Source organism: Mizuhopecten yessoensis, unplaced genomic scaffold, assembly GCF_002113885.1.
Source record: "Mizuhopecten yessoensis strain PY_sf001 unplaced genomic scaffold, ASM211388v2 scaffold5185, whole genome shotgun sequence".
Taxonomy (NCBI): domain Eukaryota; kingdom Metazoa; phylum Mollusca; class Bivalvia; order Pectinida; family Pectinidae; genus Mizuhopecten; species Mizuhopecten yessoensis.
This window is the reverse complement of record NW_018405922.1, coordinates 130,846-149,966: the sequence shown is the minus strand read 5'-3', so window position 1 is coordinate 149,966 and position 19,121 is coordinate 130,846. Positions and strand designations below refer to the sequence as shown.

Sequence of the window (19,121 nt, the reverse complement as noted above, 5' to 3'; positions counted from 1 at the left end):
TCAACATCAGAAGGTGGTGTATGTGCTGTACGTCCTCGACACAGTTAGAGGGCAAAATCCTTGAAACTGGTTGTTGTTATTCCCTGCTGCCTGCTTTAGTGTAATGGCAACAACTGGTGCACCCGGTGTCAATATAATGTGACCGGGCGGAATGCTGTGCTGGGTGCAGGTATTTCGGTGAGATAGCACTATGAAGTCGGCATCAGACCTTCGCTATCACAAGGAAACAAGTACACCAACATACTCTGTATCCAGCATACATACATACAAGCTCACTTAATCGACACACATGGAGGCACGTCCTTAAATGACTTAGCTGTTAAAACACTATAAAACCAAACCCAAACTATGAGAAAGTCTATCTAGTGAAAGAAGACGTCGTGTAGAGGTTGCTTTTGAAACTATATCAAACTATTAATGATGTATATGTGCTGCTCGATCAAGGAACATGTCATTCAAACATCAAACATGTCTGGTTTTACCAGCGTTATATAGAAATAAATGAGTAATCAGAAACAAAAGCATGCAAAACAAGATGTAAACAAAACGAATGACAGGTGGTTTTCGACCCTTATACGAAACTAAAATGAAAATGCTGCTAAGCGTCGTCCCGAAAATTATTTCCGCAATTGAAATAGGATATATGTTGAACAGCTCCAGTTGGCATATATACAATCTGTCTAAACACGCCACCACATCTGTATATTTTGACCATGTGATCAAACAGACATAAGGTGATGTTAGGATTGCACGACTATATCTAAAAGATGAGTCAAATCGCACGTTATGACCCTGGAGATCGTTATCAAAACGAGGCTATATGCCCTGCGGTAGATAATGTGTACTATATTGTACTATAAGGTTAGAGGTTGTCTTATAATAAGCAAACATGAATCAGACAACGTTATGGAAAAACCGGAACGGCGGAAGCTATTGCCCCGTCTCGTGTCTAAACAGAGTGTCAGGGACATGAAAACACGAAAACCATCGATGTTCATTCCTATAGATAGGCCTAAACAAAATTAACATTTTAATGATAAACGGGTTTTTAGTATTCTAGTGTTTTTTCTCTGGATGATAATTTCAATACTTTTTTGTACTGTTGCTTTGTTGAGCGTTTGATGATTTCTTTTATAGTAAAGCTAACCATACATAAACAATTTATGTCACTGTTTTCACTGACAAACATGCACATCTCTGTGTAAGCATGCGGATGTGTGAATAAGTAACGTTTTGACTATTCCTTTTGTTTTTTCGAAATAACATTTTGATTTTCATATTTCCAAAACAGAATGCAATGTATAGGGTAGTAGGTCAACTTATTGTTTGAATTTGTCACCTAACTTTTCTTTAACAACATAACAGTTTATTTCCGATAATCTTATGATTTTCTCTTGGCTATAATGTACCAGAATGAGGTTAGTTTGTATGATATCGTGTCACCTTATAAAACCATAAGATAGGTATGGAAGTGCATCACAGCATGTCTGTACACCTGTTACTGTAACGTCTTTGATGAATTTATTATGATATGTTTATGTTATAACTATATAACTTTTCCAATTAAATATATATTTGTCATATGTTATAATTTTTATTTTATTTTTTATACATATATATTACTTTTACTTTAATCAATTTTTCAATTTGTTTTTGAAAATTATAATTTCCATCTTCGAATAAAAAAAAATGCCTTCTTACTGATAAAAAAGAATCATGCGAATAATTATTATTAACATTAGCATGACAGCTGATAGGCTCCTTGATTTATATGTATATAAGAGGTCCGGGAATGGATCTCTCATAACAGGGATGATCTGTAAAAAAGAAAATATCTTGATAAATACATTTTTTGTGTATAACTATTTGTTATAAATTAAATGGGATATGCAAGGGGAGGTCAGAGGAATTGCGTACATTATTGGAATTCTACTTAATTGGATATTCAACATGAAACGTTTGGACTCTCTGCCTTAATAATGTAATATATAAATAAATAAACCTTATTGTCAACACAAAAGTAAGGAATTCGAGCTCAAAGACAGTGTAAAGAAAACAGGAAACAGAAAGACAACGATTAAAACGAGCAAAACTGAAGTAAAAATACATAGTTATATAATTCCTTGATAATAGACATTATTACATACTCAGAACGCTGGGACCCGCTTCCTTAATTTTGTAATATAAAAATTAATAAACACTATTGTCAACACAAAAGCACAAACTTCGAGCTCAAAGATAGTTAACAGAAAACAGGAATTAGAACGAAAATGATAAAAACGAAAAACCGTCATGACAATGTCCACCGTGAAAACAAAACCGAAAGGAGAGCAAAGTGTTTTATAGCTGTATCTAAAAATACATAGTTATAATGGACATTATTTTATGCTAGGAAAAAAAGCGCCTGGATGGTTTTCATACGTAACCATAATGATGCAATATATGAGCTGAATTCCATTGCGATTACAATTACCTTGCAACAGGGACAAAACCTGCTCCCGAATTTACTCATCAATGTCTGTGCGCCAGATCAGTGCCTTGAACTATTTCCGATAAACGCCGTGTTATCAAACCCTTAGCTTTATATCTGAAAACTGGTTGTATTCTTACTGGAATCCCTTGCATGGAAGGCGATAGATTTACTGAGTGACACATTGTTCATTCTTTTTTAAGAGCCAACACATTGTTATATGATGTAGCTATGTACATCAATTTAGGTGTTAGTCACTAAGTTACAATTCATGTTTTTACATTTGTGCTAGAAGCAAGTTAGAACCAAAGTCATCAGTCAATTGAAACATACAAATATAATATTATTATTGACTGACAAAAAGAACATTTTAATTATAAGGTATATCATAGTTTCTCCTAGATCGATATGAATTTATATTAAAAGATTAAGTGTTGTATCTACAACTGTATATTTATATCTCATAATACACAGGTATCTTCTACTGGTCATGGTTCGACCTACAGATATCACATTTAACTCGATGTATTATTGCTTGGACATTGTCGATTGTTGTTCCTTATCATTCTCTTCCTAAATATTGTCATTTGAATATCACGAATAAATCCCAAAGACGTTTGCTACCCCTTCATCCTTAACAAATGATTCCTGCGAATTTTGACCTCGATATATCCTTGTTTTGCCTTGATACCATTATGCCTTACTGGCATTGCAGTTTTCCCTTACTACTGGTTAAAGTAAACCAACCTTTGCGTAACCGGGACCAGCCTTTTACATGTGTTTATTTGACCATTGTGTTATATTTTGTTTACTTGGTTTATGGTTTATTATCATATTTCATGCTTTACATTTATATTGCTTTTCAGGATGTTGCGCTGTTGGGCTGTTTAAGGAATATATCATACATAAGCTAAACTATTCAAAAATACGATTAATTTAAAAGTTTATTTAACGAACGATTACAGAATTCATCACACGTGGTTAAAACAGTTTAAAACAAACTTACTTGGCATGTTATCTATTACAAATTACTTAATAACACATTTCCTGTAACCATTGTGTAACAGTTCTAGAGAATTCAAACAGGACTGCTATTTCTGTCGATTGTGGTTGAATATTCGACAAAACGTTTTAGTTTTCCGTGACTTAATTAACTTGATTTCCTAATTAAAAAAATAAAAAATGAGGGATTTCTATTTAAGACAGGAAGGACAACCTTTAAAGAACAATTCATGGGAAAACAGGGGGCATTTAGTGGCATTGTGTGTGGTCACTGACTAATACCGAGTATCTGTTAACCAATCCCGGTTTCGGTGACTAACACAAGATACCGACAAAGACAGTGTATGCGTTACACACAGGTCTCCAACACAAGATAGACAGTTGTATCAGCATTCGACCAATTACTTTGACATTTAAACATTTCATTGAAAAGGAATTTTTCAAATTCGCTTTTTAAACATTTTTTTTTAAATTCCTTCTTGTAAATATTTGTACTTAAATGTAATATTCATTATCAGTTCAATCGGTCCCCCATCAATCAAGTAGAAGTCTTTAATATATACAGTAATTGAACTACTTAGAAATACATAAATTATTATCATTAATGTGTCGTAACCATTAGAAATGTGACATCAATGTAGACGTAGAATCATTTATTATCGTGGGGTTAAAATTGCATGGTTTTCATATACTAGCCTTCTTCAAGGACATTATATTTCGCTGATTTCTGATTTTGCCCAATCTATATCATACCAAATTTATGTTTTCGTTTGGATTTAATTTCATGGATTTTTGTTTTCCACAAAATAAACGAAATTTAATGTCCCACGAAAACTTCTGATTTTACAGTACTCACACAATCAAGCAATGAATATCAAAAGCAAAATGAAAACGGTATCCACAAATAGGAGTAGCACAGAGGAAGAATAACCAAGTCTTATTATTCTAATAAATGTTGAGAGGGTGATACATTTTAGAAGAAGACTTTACCTGTTTCCATTCATAACATTACTGCATTTCCCCCCTGATATTCAACGGTATTAGTGAATTGGACAAATGTTATTTTGATAGTTTTGAATTTACAGGTAATTAAATTTATTCTACATTAAATTGACAGAAAGTTACACATTTTTTAAGCTATTCACAGACATCGTACATTATCTGATATGAGTATTTTATAGGATTCAGTCTCTGTCGTAGAGGCCGGGAGACATCATACTGCTTTATCAGTAAAATCGTCCCTCAAACAACCTTGGAACACTTTTATGGTGTATGTCTGATGTTGTTAATGATCTGTACTTTTGTTTACACTAGCTCGTACAAATATGTAAATCAAAAGGATCTGAATGAATATATATATTTCAGCTCTGCCTATATATCTGTTGTATTATCTGTCTGTTTCTCTGTCTGTCTGTCTTCCTGTCTGTCTATCCGTCTGTCTGTCTTCCTGTCTGTTATCCGTCTATTTGATTTTGTACAGCTGTCACCCTCATAATACCATAACTGGAATAGTATCATCATATTTTCAAGCATCAACCGAAATAATAATTGCATACCAAACATTTGTTAACATGCATATAAAACAAATAAAACATGTTTAAAAATATTGTATTTTATTACCAAGATAAACTTCAACATCACATATATGGCAACCATTTGGATTAATGTAACAATAATAGGCTGTTACATAAGTATGAATAAATTAAAGGTATGTTTGAATATTCTCTGGGAGTTTTATGTGAAGTTACAGTATAGAACTTGTAAAGCCCTGAACACACCAGACAAATCAATGTAACACATTATTTAGATTGTGTTTTCATTAAATAACACAAAGTTCACTTTAATGTAATTTGTTCCAGTATTCACAATATCGTGTTTTAACTTCCGTCATTACTTTACAAAGACGTGAAAACACTAGTACTGGCCAACGAGTAGATGATCAAAAAGTTATATTGACATACATAGTTGCGTCCTGTCCTATTTGTGTTTTGTTCATGCTATATTTTATTTCTCTTTAACATATTTTCACAATTATAGCTTATTTCGGATCTGAAAAGATCGATCTGGCTGGTAAGAACATCTTATGATGAAAATGAATTAACATGTTATCTAACATTGACAATATCTTTAGTAGAAGTTTATTAGTAGAATGAATAAAAGGTGTTTTCATTTCCTAAACAGATATCCAAATCTTACATAAAAGTACCGTACCACTAATACTTGAAACAGGTTTAAAAAACAAATCTCGATTTAACATAAAAAAAAAATGATGCAATTAGTTGTAAAATGATTGAATTCACCAAACGTATTTGGATGCCATAACAAAATATGCAAAAGGTTATGTTTATAATGGCGTGTTTTTTAGATTGACCCTCTTTAGCCCTTTCACCACTGTAGACCATAACGGGACCATCCAGATCAATGCATGGTAGAGTCTACTAAAGTTATATAGGGGTGAAAGGGTTAATATGGAGGTTAAGTAATCCAATCATTCCTATATCCAGATATTTAAGGAGGAAAAAAAATAACCAAACAAATATAAAAACTTAAATTTTGTTGATATGAATTCCTTCAAAAGCTATCTGGATATACACCAACAGCAAAAGATGAGGAAAAACGAGATACAAACGTGATACAAATGGATTTCTTCAATTAAAAAAAATACATTCATAAAATACATTATATCAAAAAGGAAATTCAACTATCTTTCGCGACCTGCGCGGATGCTCAATATGCCTGCATATCGAGGTAGATTTGTATATAAAAAGGGCATATTTATATTATTGCAAATAAAAAAAAATCGGTTTCAACAGATATTAAATACCCTACCGAAGATAGGCAGTGCCTCGATCCTTCAACACAATCTGATCATAAAACTATAGCGATAACTCCACCTATATGTAACGTATCTTACGTAAAAGAGATATCTATTTCATCTTTCTATATATCATTCTTCTAAAACATCAAACATGTACATTCAAATGCCGATATCACTGTCTCATTCTTTCTTGCTGTCTTTCTGTTCTCTTTGTTTATCTATCATACTGTTGCTTTCACTCTTATTTTTTATTCTATGTAACATTCTATGTCCATTACTCTATCTCTTCAACTATAAAAATACGTCATTTACAGAGGAAGAAATGAAATTATCATCAACACAAAGAGGCTAGACAGCTGAAATGCCAGCACATTGTCGTAACCTGATCATTCAATAATACGTATGCTATTTTTTTTTAAAGTTAGCACTAACTTTATCGTTCATTGATTGGTCAGTATCACCACGAGTTGTTAACATTTTGAGATGTGTACCGATATGGTGAGTATCGCTGAATGGCCCTTGGCTGAGACTGGTAAAATGAAGCCTCGTTTTGGGTTTGGTGGCACTGATTGGTTGGAGTTTGCGCACGGCCTGCGCTATACCCGATGGTATAACCGGATGCAGATGATGTGCAAGTTGGCAGACTCGTACTATTGATTGTCTGTGACGAGAAGGACGCGGAGGCAGATAAGTTATTTTGAGCAAATTGACAGGACCTGAAAGGCTTCACATCTCTCTGACTAGGCGATGAACTGCGGTTCACGTCAGCGTACCGACAGCTGCTGAAGGAAGGCGCTAGGTCATAGCAAGTGGTCGGAATCCTGTCACTTGCAGCAGAGTAGGCCTGTACATTTGGAATGGCTTGCACGTTCGGAACTGACTGTGCTTTTTGTATATTCGGAACAGCTTGCACGTTTCGCACACTGTGTACATTACGTACACTATTAATGTTCTGTGCGTTGACGTTTGGGTAAATGTTACCTTGGAATGTTTGTTGATGGCCGGCCTGGTAGCGGTGGACGGGTGCCGAGGTACAGCCGTTGTACTGAGAGTTCTGCAACTGTTCTGCCTGGGTATTCGCGGATGAGGACGAACTCTGCATGGACTGGATGATAGCGTTAAAATTGAATCTGTATGTGTGTCTTTTTCCCGCCACCTTCGTCAGTATCATTTTGTCGTAGTAGTATCGTAGTGCCCTACTCATATTGTCATAGTTCATAGTAGTTTTATTTTTTCGTTGGCCCCATTTCTTAGCGACAGCTTCTGGGTCGATCATTCGGAACTCTCCACTTGTCCCGGAAGTCTCCCACTTGATACAGTCATCGTTGCCTTCCTCAGTCAAAATCTCCAATAGAAACTGCCAGAGCTTTATTTGACCGCCACCTGTAAAGCAAAAGAACATTTCAATCACCAAATTGAAGATAGAAAATAGGACGTATCACGATTAAAGGTACTATGACGCAATTTCTTTTCGAACTTTGATTTGGAAATTCATTTCTTTGCCACTGCTAAATTACTATATTGACATTTCAATAAAATATTGTGTAAGTAAACTTCAAATGATTTCTATTATCTACCCGGTAAACAAACACTATCCACACACTTTCTACAATACGATTAATAATAAGACAAATATCGATACTTACCAACGAGGAGAGATGTGATTCGTTTTAGGTGGTCCTCGCGAGACAGCTCTGGGATGGCTTTCGGTGACATTCGGGACGGACCTGAAAAAAATAGCCATGTTTTTATAACGAAAATGTTACACATCAATATACTTATAGTAAGTTGAGAAAATTGCATTCAACCAAACAAAGAGGCTAAGAAACAAATTAGAATTACTAAACGTTAAAAAAAACCTAACAAGCTAATGACTAAAAATCAATAATACATTTTCCAGGGATTTTCCGTAACAGAGAACAAACTAAGTAAGTTTTCTTACATATCCCATGCGTATCCATTGCTGATAGCGAGTCGACCAACCCATATATCATTTAACATTATGACAGTATGGTGTTTATTGGCAGAGCTCACTCCTTAATCACTGGGTATATAGGCCTACACACTGTACCGGCTGGCCTTTCATGGTTGGGTGATTTTCACCCCAAAAGTGTTCGATTTACGCATGATTAGACACCCGCCTTCCAGGTAAGGCATATAATCACATGTGTTTGAATACCTAATGACATTGATGAACAAACCCACGCACTTAATTGAATATTTGTATTATAATGACAATACTATAACTATTATAATAACAAAATTATACCCGGACTCTCATTAACACGACATCAATATATTTCAGTAGCGACAAGTCTAAATCCTTTACAGGGTTACTGCATGCAATACAGTTTTGGAGGAGACATGGTTACTGCCATTTAAAATATATTTAAGGCGAAATTGTTACCTATATTAAATAATCTGGATAGAGTGCAAAATAAATGCCACTTACCATGAATAGGATAGACTGGTTCATTCTCTGTGATACAGTCGATGATATCGGAAAGGAGATCAGCATCGCTACTGTATATACTGGAGTTAGAAGCAGGCGACATGTTGCCGGGAAATCCAGATCGCGACACGTGCTCGTCGTAGCTTGGCGGGAACTTTTGACATTCATTCGGATCGCGCTGCTCACAGTCGCCTAACACAGCGCACGTTTGTATGAAGTTTGTAAGATTTGTAAATGTTTTGGAATTTTCACACTTATCAGAAACAGCACCACAGTAGATCGACTGACAGAACAGATCAGACGATGGCTCAATGTTTTCTATTTCAGTGTCCGGCACCGACTGGTCAGTGTTCACATCCAACAAGGAGATGATGTCCTGATCAAAGTCGTTCAAACTCGACTGGTAAGTTGTGGATGAAACGTTACTGGCTGGACTTGCAGAATATCCAAAGATATCAGGGGAAGTGGTGGGTTGTCGGTCGCAGAACATTTTCAAGCTGTAAATCAATAAACAAAACAGTTGTTATGTCAGTGATGTAACGCGAACAAAAATAAAGCAACAAAAGTGAGATAAAACAATATTGTTTAAGTAACAATATAAAACTAGTAAATAGAAACTTTAAATCGCCATTAATAGTTTAAATCGACAAAGTATAAATTGCATTATGATATATCTGTAAATAAATGAAAAATAATATTATTTCAGAAATAATACTTTTTTCAGAAAGTTTACCGGAACGTTAAACCGCATTGCAAGTTTAGCAAATCCATCCCATGTGATAATTGAATAATTACAACAAATACTTAGTAAGGAAGCACCCATTTAAAAAAATATTAAAAAATAGTTGCTTTGTTATCAAATCAATCAAATTTAGCTATTGAATAAGAAATACAATAACTAAGTAAGAACGCACCTTAAAACAATATTAAATAAACAAAATAAACAAAATTAAAATTCAACTTACAGCTTAATGTAACATGTAAAGAAAGCTCGATAAAAGAATTAATCAAGAGATCTAAATCATCCAAATAGTTAACTACTCGTTGTAGCTGTCAGTGTATACATATAATGATGCCCAAATACTAGTTTATGTTTCCAACTAGCAAGTTGTTCACTTGTGAATCACATTACAAATGAGCTAAGCGGTATATGACAAGGGTATTTATACCCAGTAACTGTTGTCAAAGTGGCCCAATGACGTCACTGAATACAATAACAGCTGAAAACGTATCTATGTCCGGTTAGCGGGAAATACCGAATCTAAACTCCCTATCTACCCATAGGTAGCAAAATTAGCATACTATGTCACCACTGCACTGTATACACATATCATGAACTTTGCATATTATATACACAATCTAGATAATACACTGTAAGTTGTCCTACAAAGCAACGTCCTTTTAATAATGCAGGTTACAATTGTTGTTTAACAGGGCTCTTAATTTAAAATGTAAAATTAAACCGTTTTTTAAATTGCTTATTTAACTGCAACGATATCGTTATCATCATTCTCTCTAAATATAGCAGTCTGTTAGTTGAATGAAATAGACGTATATGTTTGCTAGAATTAAAGTGTACATCCAGTTTATTTACATCAAACGGTACCAACAAATGATTGCACCGATCCCCGTCTCTAATGTTTATTTTCTAGATTCAATGAAATATGAATTTGACATTCCAATACTTGTTCGTATCTGAGTTTTGTGCGCGCGCAAATATCTCGTGCGTCAAAGGCATCACCTAACCACTCGATACATGTCAAACGTTCCGATAAGAAAGAGCCTCGGATTATAACCTAGAATACCCACAGATTCCATATCACTCAAATTTAAACGGGATTAAACGCCTGATGTTGGCCCAGTTTTTAAATTATTATCGGTTTGATTTTAGTACCAAAACATGAAGCACTATTTATAAGTCGACAGTATAATGGAACATGTCAACAAAGATCTGTAAAATCTAATTTATTTAAATATAGCCTAAAATTCATAGAGCGTTAGACGTTTGCAATAGGTATTTATATTATAGTCTAACTGATGACCGGCTTAGATTGGTCGAGTTTAGCCGGTACAACAGGTGTCAAAGCACCAGATATAAGAGTTAACATTCATGTTTATTTGAATTTGACACTGTCATTGTTACTGTATTAACTGTCTGTGAAACACATTGAAATATTAACTTATAACGAGTCCTCATCAAAATATCAACTCCTGTTTGTGTCGTTGATTTGGCCTATATTGATAAAGTTTAACACCAGCAGATACAGGGACGTCTCTGCACCTCCAGACGGATATTTATGTAAATACTCATATGTTACTTGGAAAAGCGCCCAAATCTATGTCTATATTTACATGAACATTGTTTGTGTGGATACCTTAACATAACTGATAAAACCTGTTTAAGATAAAGTAACGATAAATGTGCATGAGATTCGACCTAAATTGTCTGCAGTAAGCATAGAGACTATTTATGTACATCTATCGTGTGTACCGTATGTGTTAGAACACACGTACCTATCCTGCTTACGTAATTTTATGTAACGATTTTATATCTGTAGTATCAGATGAAATATTATAACATTAGTTGTTCACGATTATCATATCATCCAATATTATATAGTATGTACTATGTAAAAATAAACACCGATCTAATCAGTAACAAGAATGGCCTTAAAACTCAACTAAGGAAAATAAAATAATATCGCTCATCATGTAGCCAAAACAAGTAACAGTTATGCATGTTGAAAGTTAACTTAAAACCACTATTAAACTATATGAAACATGTACAATAATGTCATTTAACATGCACGTTCTAGTTTCGCTGATCGACTAATGTGTGCCAATACTATGACAACAATACGACTGATGTGTAATACAGATATACGTGAGAGACATGTCAACATAATGATATATTTACTTCTGAAGGAGGAAACAAACCATCCCAATAATTCAATATAGATGACATCGATGCAAGATCATTTTTGACTCTCGTATTTGCCAGCAGAATTATGACATATTCAGTATAATTTAGCATATAAAGTGTTTGCATGGTTTTCTTTGGGCATTAATTATGGATTATATTCAAATGTTTCTAGATAAATTATTTTGATAACTTTTTTATTATTAAAACCATGTTTTAACAACAATTCGTTATACAATTTTTTTATCCACAATTTCATATTGTAATTACAACAACAGCAAATATTTATCTAATTCGCTGATGATTAAGTTAAATGAAAGTTGTTTTGAAATGCCTCTCAAATGTCAACGCGATAAACAATCTGATTCACTGTTCAATGTGTGTCCTGCTTAAACATTTAATTACATATATATGATATCAGTTTACAAAATCTACATATATTACAAATGATACAAGATGACAGGAAAAGTTGTAAATCTTGCTTTGGTAAAAGCAACAATAAGTTAGTGTGGTAATGGTTACATTGTGTATAAGTGTGCTTACCTTTAGTATCAGAAACACAGGTAACACTCGGAGCATGTGTACAGTCGCGTTTACATTCTATGAATGAACCAAAATGTATGTCACACAGACATATACTACATGACTGTTTACCTGATAGGTGACTCAGACTAGAGTAATAATACAACCCACGGTCTCGCGGACAGTGTCACAGAAACTAATTAGCATATAAATGGTATTCTTACCTGTATACCAACGACACCGACCCGTAGGTGTATATACGAAGGTGTATTTACCTGTACAGGTACACACTTAGGTGAGTATCCCAATGAACAAATTATACCTACCTATATGCCCCAATGCTTACATCGATAATAAACCCATAAACATTACCTAACATGAACCTACCTGTGAAAATCGCACCTGTGTAGTCCTTACAATCTCTAACCCAAAGTGACTAAGACCATAACAACTGTCTATTTTACAGTAAATTAACAGTTTAAAGGATGGCGAACCCGTGTGTGGGTACTAGTGAACTATCAGTCGGTAATAACGACGTAACGGTTCGCGGACAGAGAGGGCTTAGTTTTACAAGATAAAAAGATTAGAGAATGCGTTTTTTTGTTTTTCTGTTTTTTGATTGAAGTAATTTGTGTTTTCAGGATCAGCACAGGTTTGAAATTCGAATTACATTATTTGAATGCCGTGAATAATAACATGTTATAAATAATTGTGTAGCCTAACATTGCTAATGTAATACATAGTATTATCTACTGTTCTGGTTTTTTAAAAACACAAACTGCAGATCGGTTCTTCTAATACTATAAAAAGCTATAAGAGGAAATGGTAATGTGTAATACCCAGTAGTTCCCAGAATATAATTATAACTATATGCTTCAAACATAATGATGTTTCAGAATTTCATATATGTAATAAAATGTATGTGTAATAAATAAATAAGCATAACAACACAATATATACATTTATATATGATAATAGGTATGTGTAATATATCTATAGGTATACAAACACAATATAATTATATATATATGATAATATGTATGTGTAATATATGTTTAAGTATAAGAACACAATATAATACTACCAGCGGCAAAACGTGGTACAACAAGATAAGGCAAGGTCACCACAATAATAGACAGCCAATGCAGACTGGTCTGCATACATTACTATACCATACGGTCATACGTGTATAATGATACATACAGATAAATATAACACAGGACACCTTCTTAATCATCGAAATCGAAAGTAAAATTCTGGGATTTTCAATATTCATCATAAAACTTATAAATAATATGAAATGAAGAAATGAATCATCTGTCAGAAGATACTTTCGAAAAATCATGTTTTTACTGTTTTTAAAAATATACGGTTACGACTAAACCTATATTTTGTATTTAACACATGTGTGTGCATATAAATCTATTATATACACTTATAAATGTTTATACACTTATATTTATATATAGAAGTCTGATACCGAAAGTGTAAGGAACAGGAACTAAAATTTGATATAAAATTAGCTTATTAATCATGTAAAAGGTATGGTAAGAACTTCTCAGCTAAACAACACCACACTGTACGATACAATCCGAGCCAACAGCGAACAAGCCATCGCTAATACCAGCCTGGGGCTGTAATCATGAAACCGTTCTCATGCTTAAGAATGGATTATATGCTCAAATTATCAATGAAATTGTATTTTGTCAATGATTTGGAAAGACTTAAAGCCAATTACTGTTTCCAATGTTAAGATTTGACGTCTTGATCGCTTGACATGATTTAAGTGGGTTATAAGAAAGTTGGTGTTGTGTTGAGCACAAAGTCAATGCTTGAGCATGAGAACGGTTTCATTGATACGGGACCTGGGCCCGTATTCATGAAACCGCTCTCATGCTCAAGCATGGATTCTGTGCTCAAACCAACTTTCTTGTAAGTCGCTTAGATCATGCCAAACGATGAAAAAGTCAAATGTAAACATGGACAACAGTATTTTGCTTTAAGTCTCTTAAATATGTTTCCAAATCATTGACAAAATAAGATTTCTTTATTAAGTCATAACCAAAACCAGAAATAAGGTTTGAGCAGATACGGGACCTGGTTCGGTTGGTATAAAAGATAAACTGAAGACACCAATGTGATTGCACCTTTGCTATTTGGTAATAGTTACGGTATGTCAAACTACAGCATACAGGTGTTTGGTCCTCCTAGGCACATAGTTTATGCTAAGGGGCCTACAGATGGAAATCCAAATGAGTCTTAGCTTATGTAAATATAGATTGAGAGATGCATAAAACCACCTTAATGATACAACGTTCAGAAATTAAAGAAATACTGTTCAATGATAATGAGTAATGAGATGTAGTCAGCATCTTACAAACACTTGCTAATTCTATCCTGATTCTATCCTGATTTGATCAATCTAAATATAAATGTAGTGCCGCCAGTTTGCAAACTTCCACTAAATGTAGCCTGATTTGTTTGGTTGTAGATGCGCTAATCTGCGTCTATGAGTTATTGATTTGGCAATTTTTACGGTAAGTTTTGAATAGTTAAGTGAATTGTCTGTCTTATAATAGAGTGTTACTAATTCGGCAATTTTCCGAATAGTTTAGATTGAACAGTTAAGACTCATCTTCTGCAAAGGATTAGGATTGACATCAAATTTAAAAGAGAGTCAGAAGCAGTATTGTACTCTTATTTCTGATATCTCTGTAACCGCCAGTGATTTCTGTTACATCTACTGTCTGTATCTTCTGAAGCAATTGTAGCTTCCGTTTCTTTCTAAAGAAAAAGACCTTTGCAGTATTTGTTATGTGTTTGTATATGTGAATTAAGACATGTAAACTACAACAATAAGACCAGTCCGTTAGACTGACCTACAGGGTGTGAGCGTGTGAGAGCGTGACCCGTCGGTCAGTGTTACTACTATATATAAATCTTTAAAAAGATGGATAATTTGAAAAAATATATTCAATAAGTCTGTAGTTCTACATCCTACAATATGTAAAACCCCGAGGCAGGATTTACATATATAACACGTATCTTATCTAGTGTACGCGTCTGCCGCTGTAATGACGTAAATAGATTTAAATTCAATCTTAATCTATTTAATACATACACATTGACAACTGATTACCTGTCAATATTCCCTTGTCAATAATGTTATTTCATTAAACCCTGTTAAAATGCACGTAGCTTTAAGGAACTTATCGTCAATAGAGAGCTAATAACCTATCAACATGACGTGTTATATGGAAGATAATATTTATACAGTCCGATTTATAAATGACCTTCTTATACGTGCAATTCTAAAAATAGTTTATCACTTGTCTTGACTTTATCGGGATTTGATTAGAACATACGGTCATATTATAAGAAAAAATATGTTATCTCAAATAAAACAGTACAGCCTATCGCTATCCACGTCTGCCGTAGTCATAACGTTTCATCATCACTTGTATGACGTGTTAGACAAAACTGACCTCTCATGAGGTTTAACTCTCTTATCATACTTAATGCTATTATATAAACTGAAAATCATATTGTGGTAAACGAAATAATTAACATGTTTGAAATGTTTACTGTTAAAACAATATAGACAATCTATAACCCTCACAAACAGTCATGTCGTTAAACTAAAGCAAATATTGTACTGGTTTATTACTCCCATGAACTGACCAAGTAAATATGGCAACAATAACTTTTTACTTTTTTTCTATCCTTCACTGATAAGCATAATGTTTTATTGACCTGTTGACTTGGTGTTACCAAACATAACAAATACACTCAAAATATAACATTAACCCATTTTATTAAACGTTGCAATACAAGGTAAATTTCAGTATTGTAGTTGGTATGTCTTTTATTTCCGTTCACAATCATACTTTTCCCAACCAATAACGAAATATTATTTAACTGATAAAGCTTTAGACGATATTTCCTTTTATATCACAAAGAATACACTATTTGAAATTAAGTAAACTGGCAAGGGTTAATTTCGAATTCCGGAAAAAAATAGAAAACAGGGAATTCAAAAACATTAACCGAATTGACACAAAAACAAAAGAAACTTTTTTGATACACGTGTTGTGTTGTCCAGTGTTCTTCGCCGACGAATATATCTCACTATTGACACGCTTGTAAAATGTCAACACCGTTTAAGTGAACATCTTACTTAAGCGTTCCCCCTCAATCTACAATAAAACACCTTAAATCCTTCACAACTATTTACTTTGTTAAGAAACTATGTATTTTCAATCTCGAATAATGTATAACATATTTAGGGGACAACGTCTCAACAGTGTAATTTCAGTGCAGTGTACATACCTAGATCGACCATCACACCATACAATCTACATATTTCGCATACCTGGAACATGCAACATGCCGATAGCCTGTAGATGTATACATAATGTGTTTGTACAGTGATTACCGTATCCTGAACGGGATTCCAGTGTCTTTTAAATCGTGACGAGAGACGCTGGGCGTTTCTAAAGATGAGATTATTGTTTTAGACAAATTGTGAATTCCCTGTTTATAAATAATCATTATACAATTAAGAGGAAAAATCAAATAAAATAGAAATTAGATAAAACTTTCCCTACGTTTACGAACCTCGTATTCATTACATCTTAGTTTAACATTTCGTGTCTTTCAGAGCTAGTTTTGGTCAACTCCGGGTTTTTTTTATATCAATGTCACTCTATTAGTTTTCGTGTCTCCTTGATTCCCCTTAGATTCTCAGTTCCGCTTTAATCTAGGAAATATATGGTAATGGGAACTTATTTTCATGACCATCGATAAAACGAGACGTCAGTATAATCCAACTCCTGTTAAATATCTGTCACACATCCACGTAAAATTTGATATTCACCGGACATATTCACATCACGATATAACATGGTTTAACACTGATTCATATAAACGTTACACATGAATAATGAGTATTGTATAACGCATCGTCCTATACAGTGAGCCTGTCTTACACACTATAAGACTACACTACCGCATCGCTATGTACAAAGTGATGTCACAATGATCCATATCGGCATTACATGTGTAAACACATCGGGACAAACTACACTATAGCGCCAACACACGAGGATAAAATATACAACAGCGTCAACACACGATGGTAAAATATACAACAGCGTCAACACACGATGACAAACTATACAACAGCGTCAACACACGAACATAGTTACATCGTCAACACACAATGACATAATATATTACAATGTCAATACAAGGACACAATATTTCAAAGTATCAACACAAAAACAAGCTTATTATACTACAGCGTCAACACCAAGGGCCAAATTACACTACAGCGTCAACACACAGGACAAAATAAACCAAAGCGACAAAAAATAATGACAAAAATTATTGAACGATAATTAATTTGGACAAATATAACACAGTGCCAAGAAAAAACGACAAACCAACAAATTTTACTAAAACATTTAAGCTCAGGAACGATATATACCACAATGTCAACACACAGGAAAGAGATATACCACAGCGTAAACACACACATTGACAACAAAAGGAAGTTTCAGCTCACATCAGAAATATAAACAGCGTTTGAGGTAGTTGCAAACTAAAAATACGGGTAATTGACTTTGACTTTATTTGCTTTAAAATTACTATGTAACTGAAACTGAACCATAAAATTCAAACTAAAATTAAATGATAGACCAAAACGGAGACTACTTGGGGCAAGGCTTGCAATTGTTTCGCCTTTTCACATTGTCGCGACAAAACGCCGTTTAATGACAAGAAAAACGGCAATTTAAGTTCTGTAGCGGCGAGAAGGAAACAAAAAAACAAAAAAAAACTCTAATCAGTTATCATAAGCAAACATCCCATTGCAGCTCCAAAGAAGGAAATGATAATGGTGACATGAACTACACTAAAACAGGAAAGAACAATCATCAGCTAGCATTCATGTAAAAAAACTGTTCAACTTTGTATAGAAATCAGGCGCAGTGAGATATCAGCAGATCCCTTGTGTAATGGTAAGTGGTAAAGACTAGATTATCGCCTGGTATCAGGCTTTAAATGACATTATCTGAAGTATACAGAAATGACGTCCACGTAGTGGTTACGTAAGTCTGTAACAGGATACTGGTGTATTTATAGGTTAGTTCATGACAATCACTCGTTTATCGTTTTCGTGTTTGTATATGTTAGGTTTTGATAAGATTTTCAACCGTTAAAAAACTTATTTTATGTACTCAGAATGTCGGCTCACTTATCTCGAATCACATATAATAATGCCTGCACGTGTACTGGTACATGTATCTATCTATACATATATAAATTAAAATCCAATAAATAAAGCGTATAATGGTATTAATATGGTGTTAATTTTCATGATTGTATTATTATATGCTGTCAATCTAAATCTTGTACTCTTATCTGGTGCTTCGTACCGAACAATTTCATCATGATACTTTTTTATTATTTACTTAATATTACTTTTTTGCTTTTTTTTAAATTTAATTTTCAATTCTACTTTATCCTTTTTATTTGATTCACCTTTTTTGCTTCTTCTTTCATGCAGGGTTTTCATACACTTATCTGTACATACGTTTACCTGCACTTCCATTCCTTTTCCCAACTTTGTTTATATGTGTATGTGCATGTTAGGTTTTCATAAAAAGTTAGTTGTGTTATTTATGTTACCTATACCATAGCTCATCTCTGATAACAGTGGTTAAACAACTTTCCCGATACTTCGATGTGTACTTTAGCTGACGACAAGTAAATGAACTAATCTGTGACATCAAGTAATGATCGTTTGACAGATACAGCATGCCAACATTGATAAAACTGCACGATACAGAACTCGTCGTTGATGACAGGGGCGAAAGAGGTATAAATCCACAATGGTCTTAACAAATTTAATAAAGGAGATGTGCGTAAACCCCTT

The 19,121-nt window shown here is 33.9% G+C and overlaps 1 protein-coding gene across 1 annotated transcript; it reads right to left on the bottom strand.

Moving 5' to 3' along the window:
• Positions 1-5,068: 5,068 nt before the first annotated feature.
• LOC110450346 lies at positions 5,069-12,595 on the bottom strand. The gene is made up of 4 exons (XM_021497824.1): positions 12,572-12,595; positions 8,743-9,239; positions 7,937-8,017; positions 5,069-7,673 (listed from the first exon to the last, which is right to left on the bottom strand). The coding sequence occupies exons 2-4, from the start codon at positions 9,230-9,232 to the stop codon at positions 6,748-6,750; spliced, it is 1,497 nt and encodes a 498-aa protein (XP_021353499.1). The 5' UTR covers positions 9,233-9,239; positions 12,572-12,595; the 3' UTR covers positions 5,069-6,747.
• Between the last annotated feature and the right edge of the window lie 6,526 nt (positions 12,596-19,121).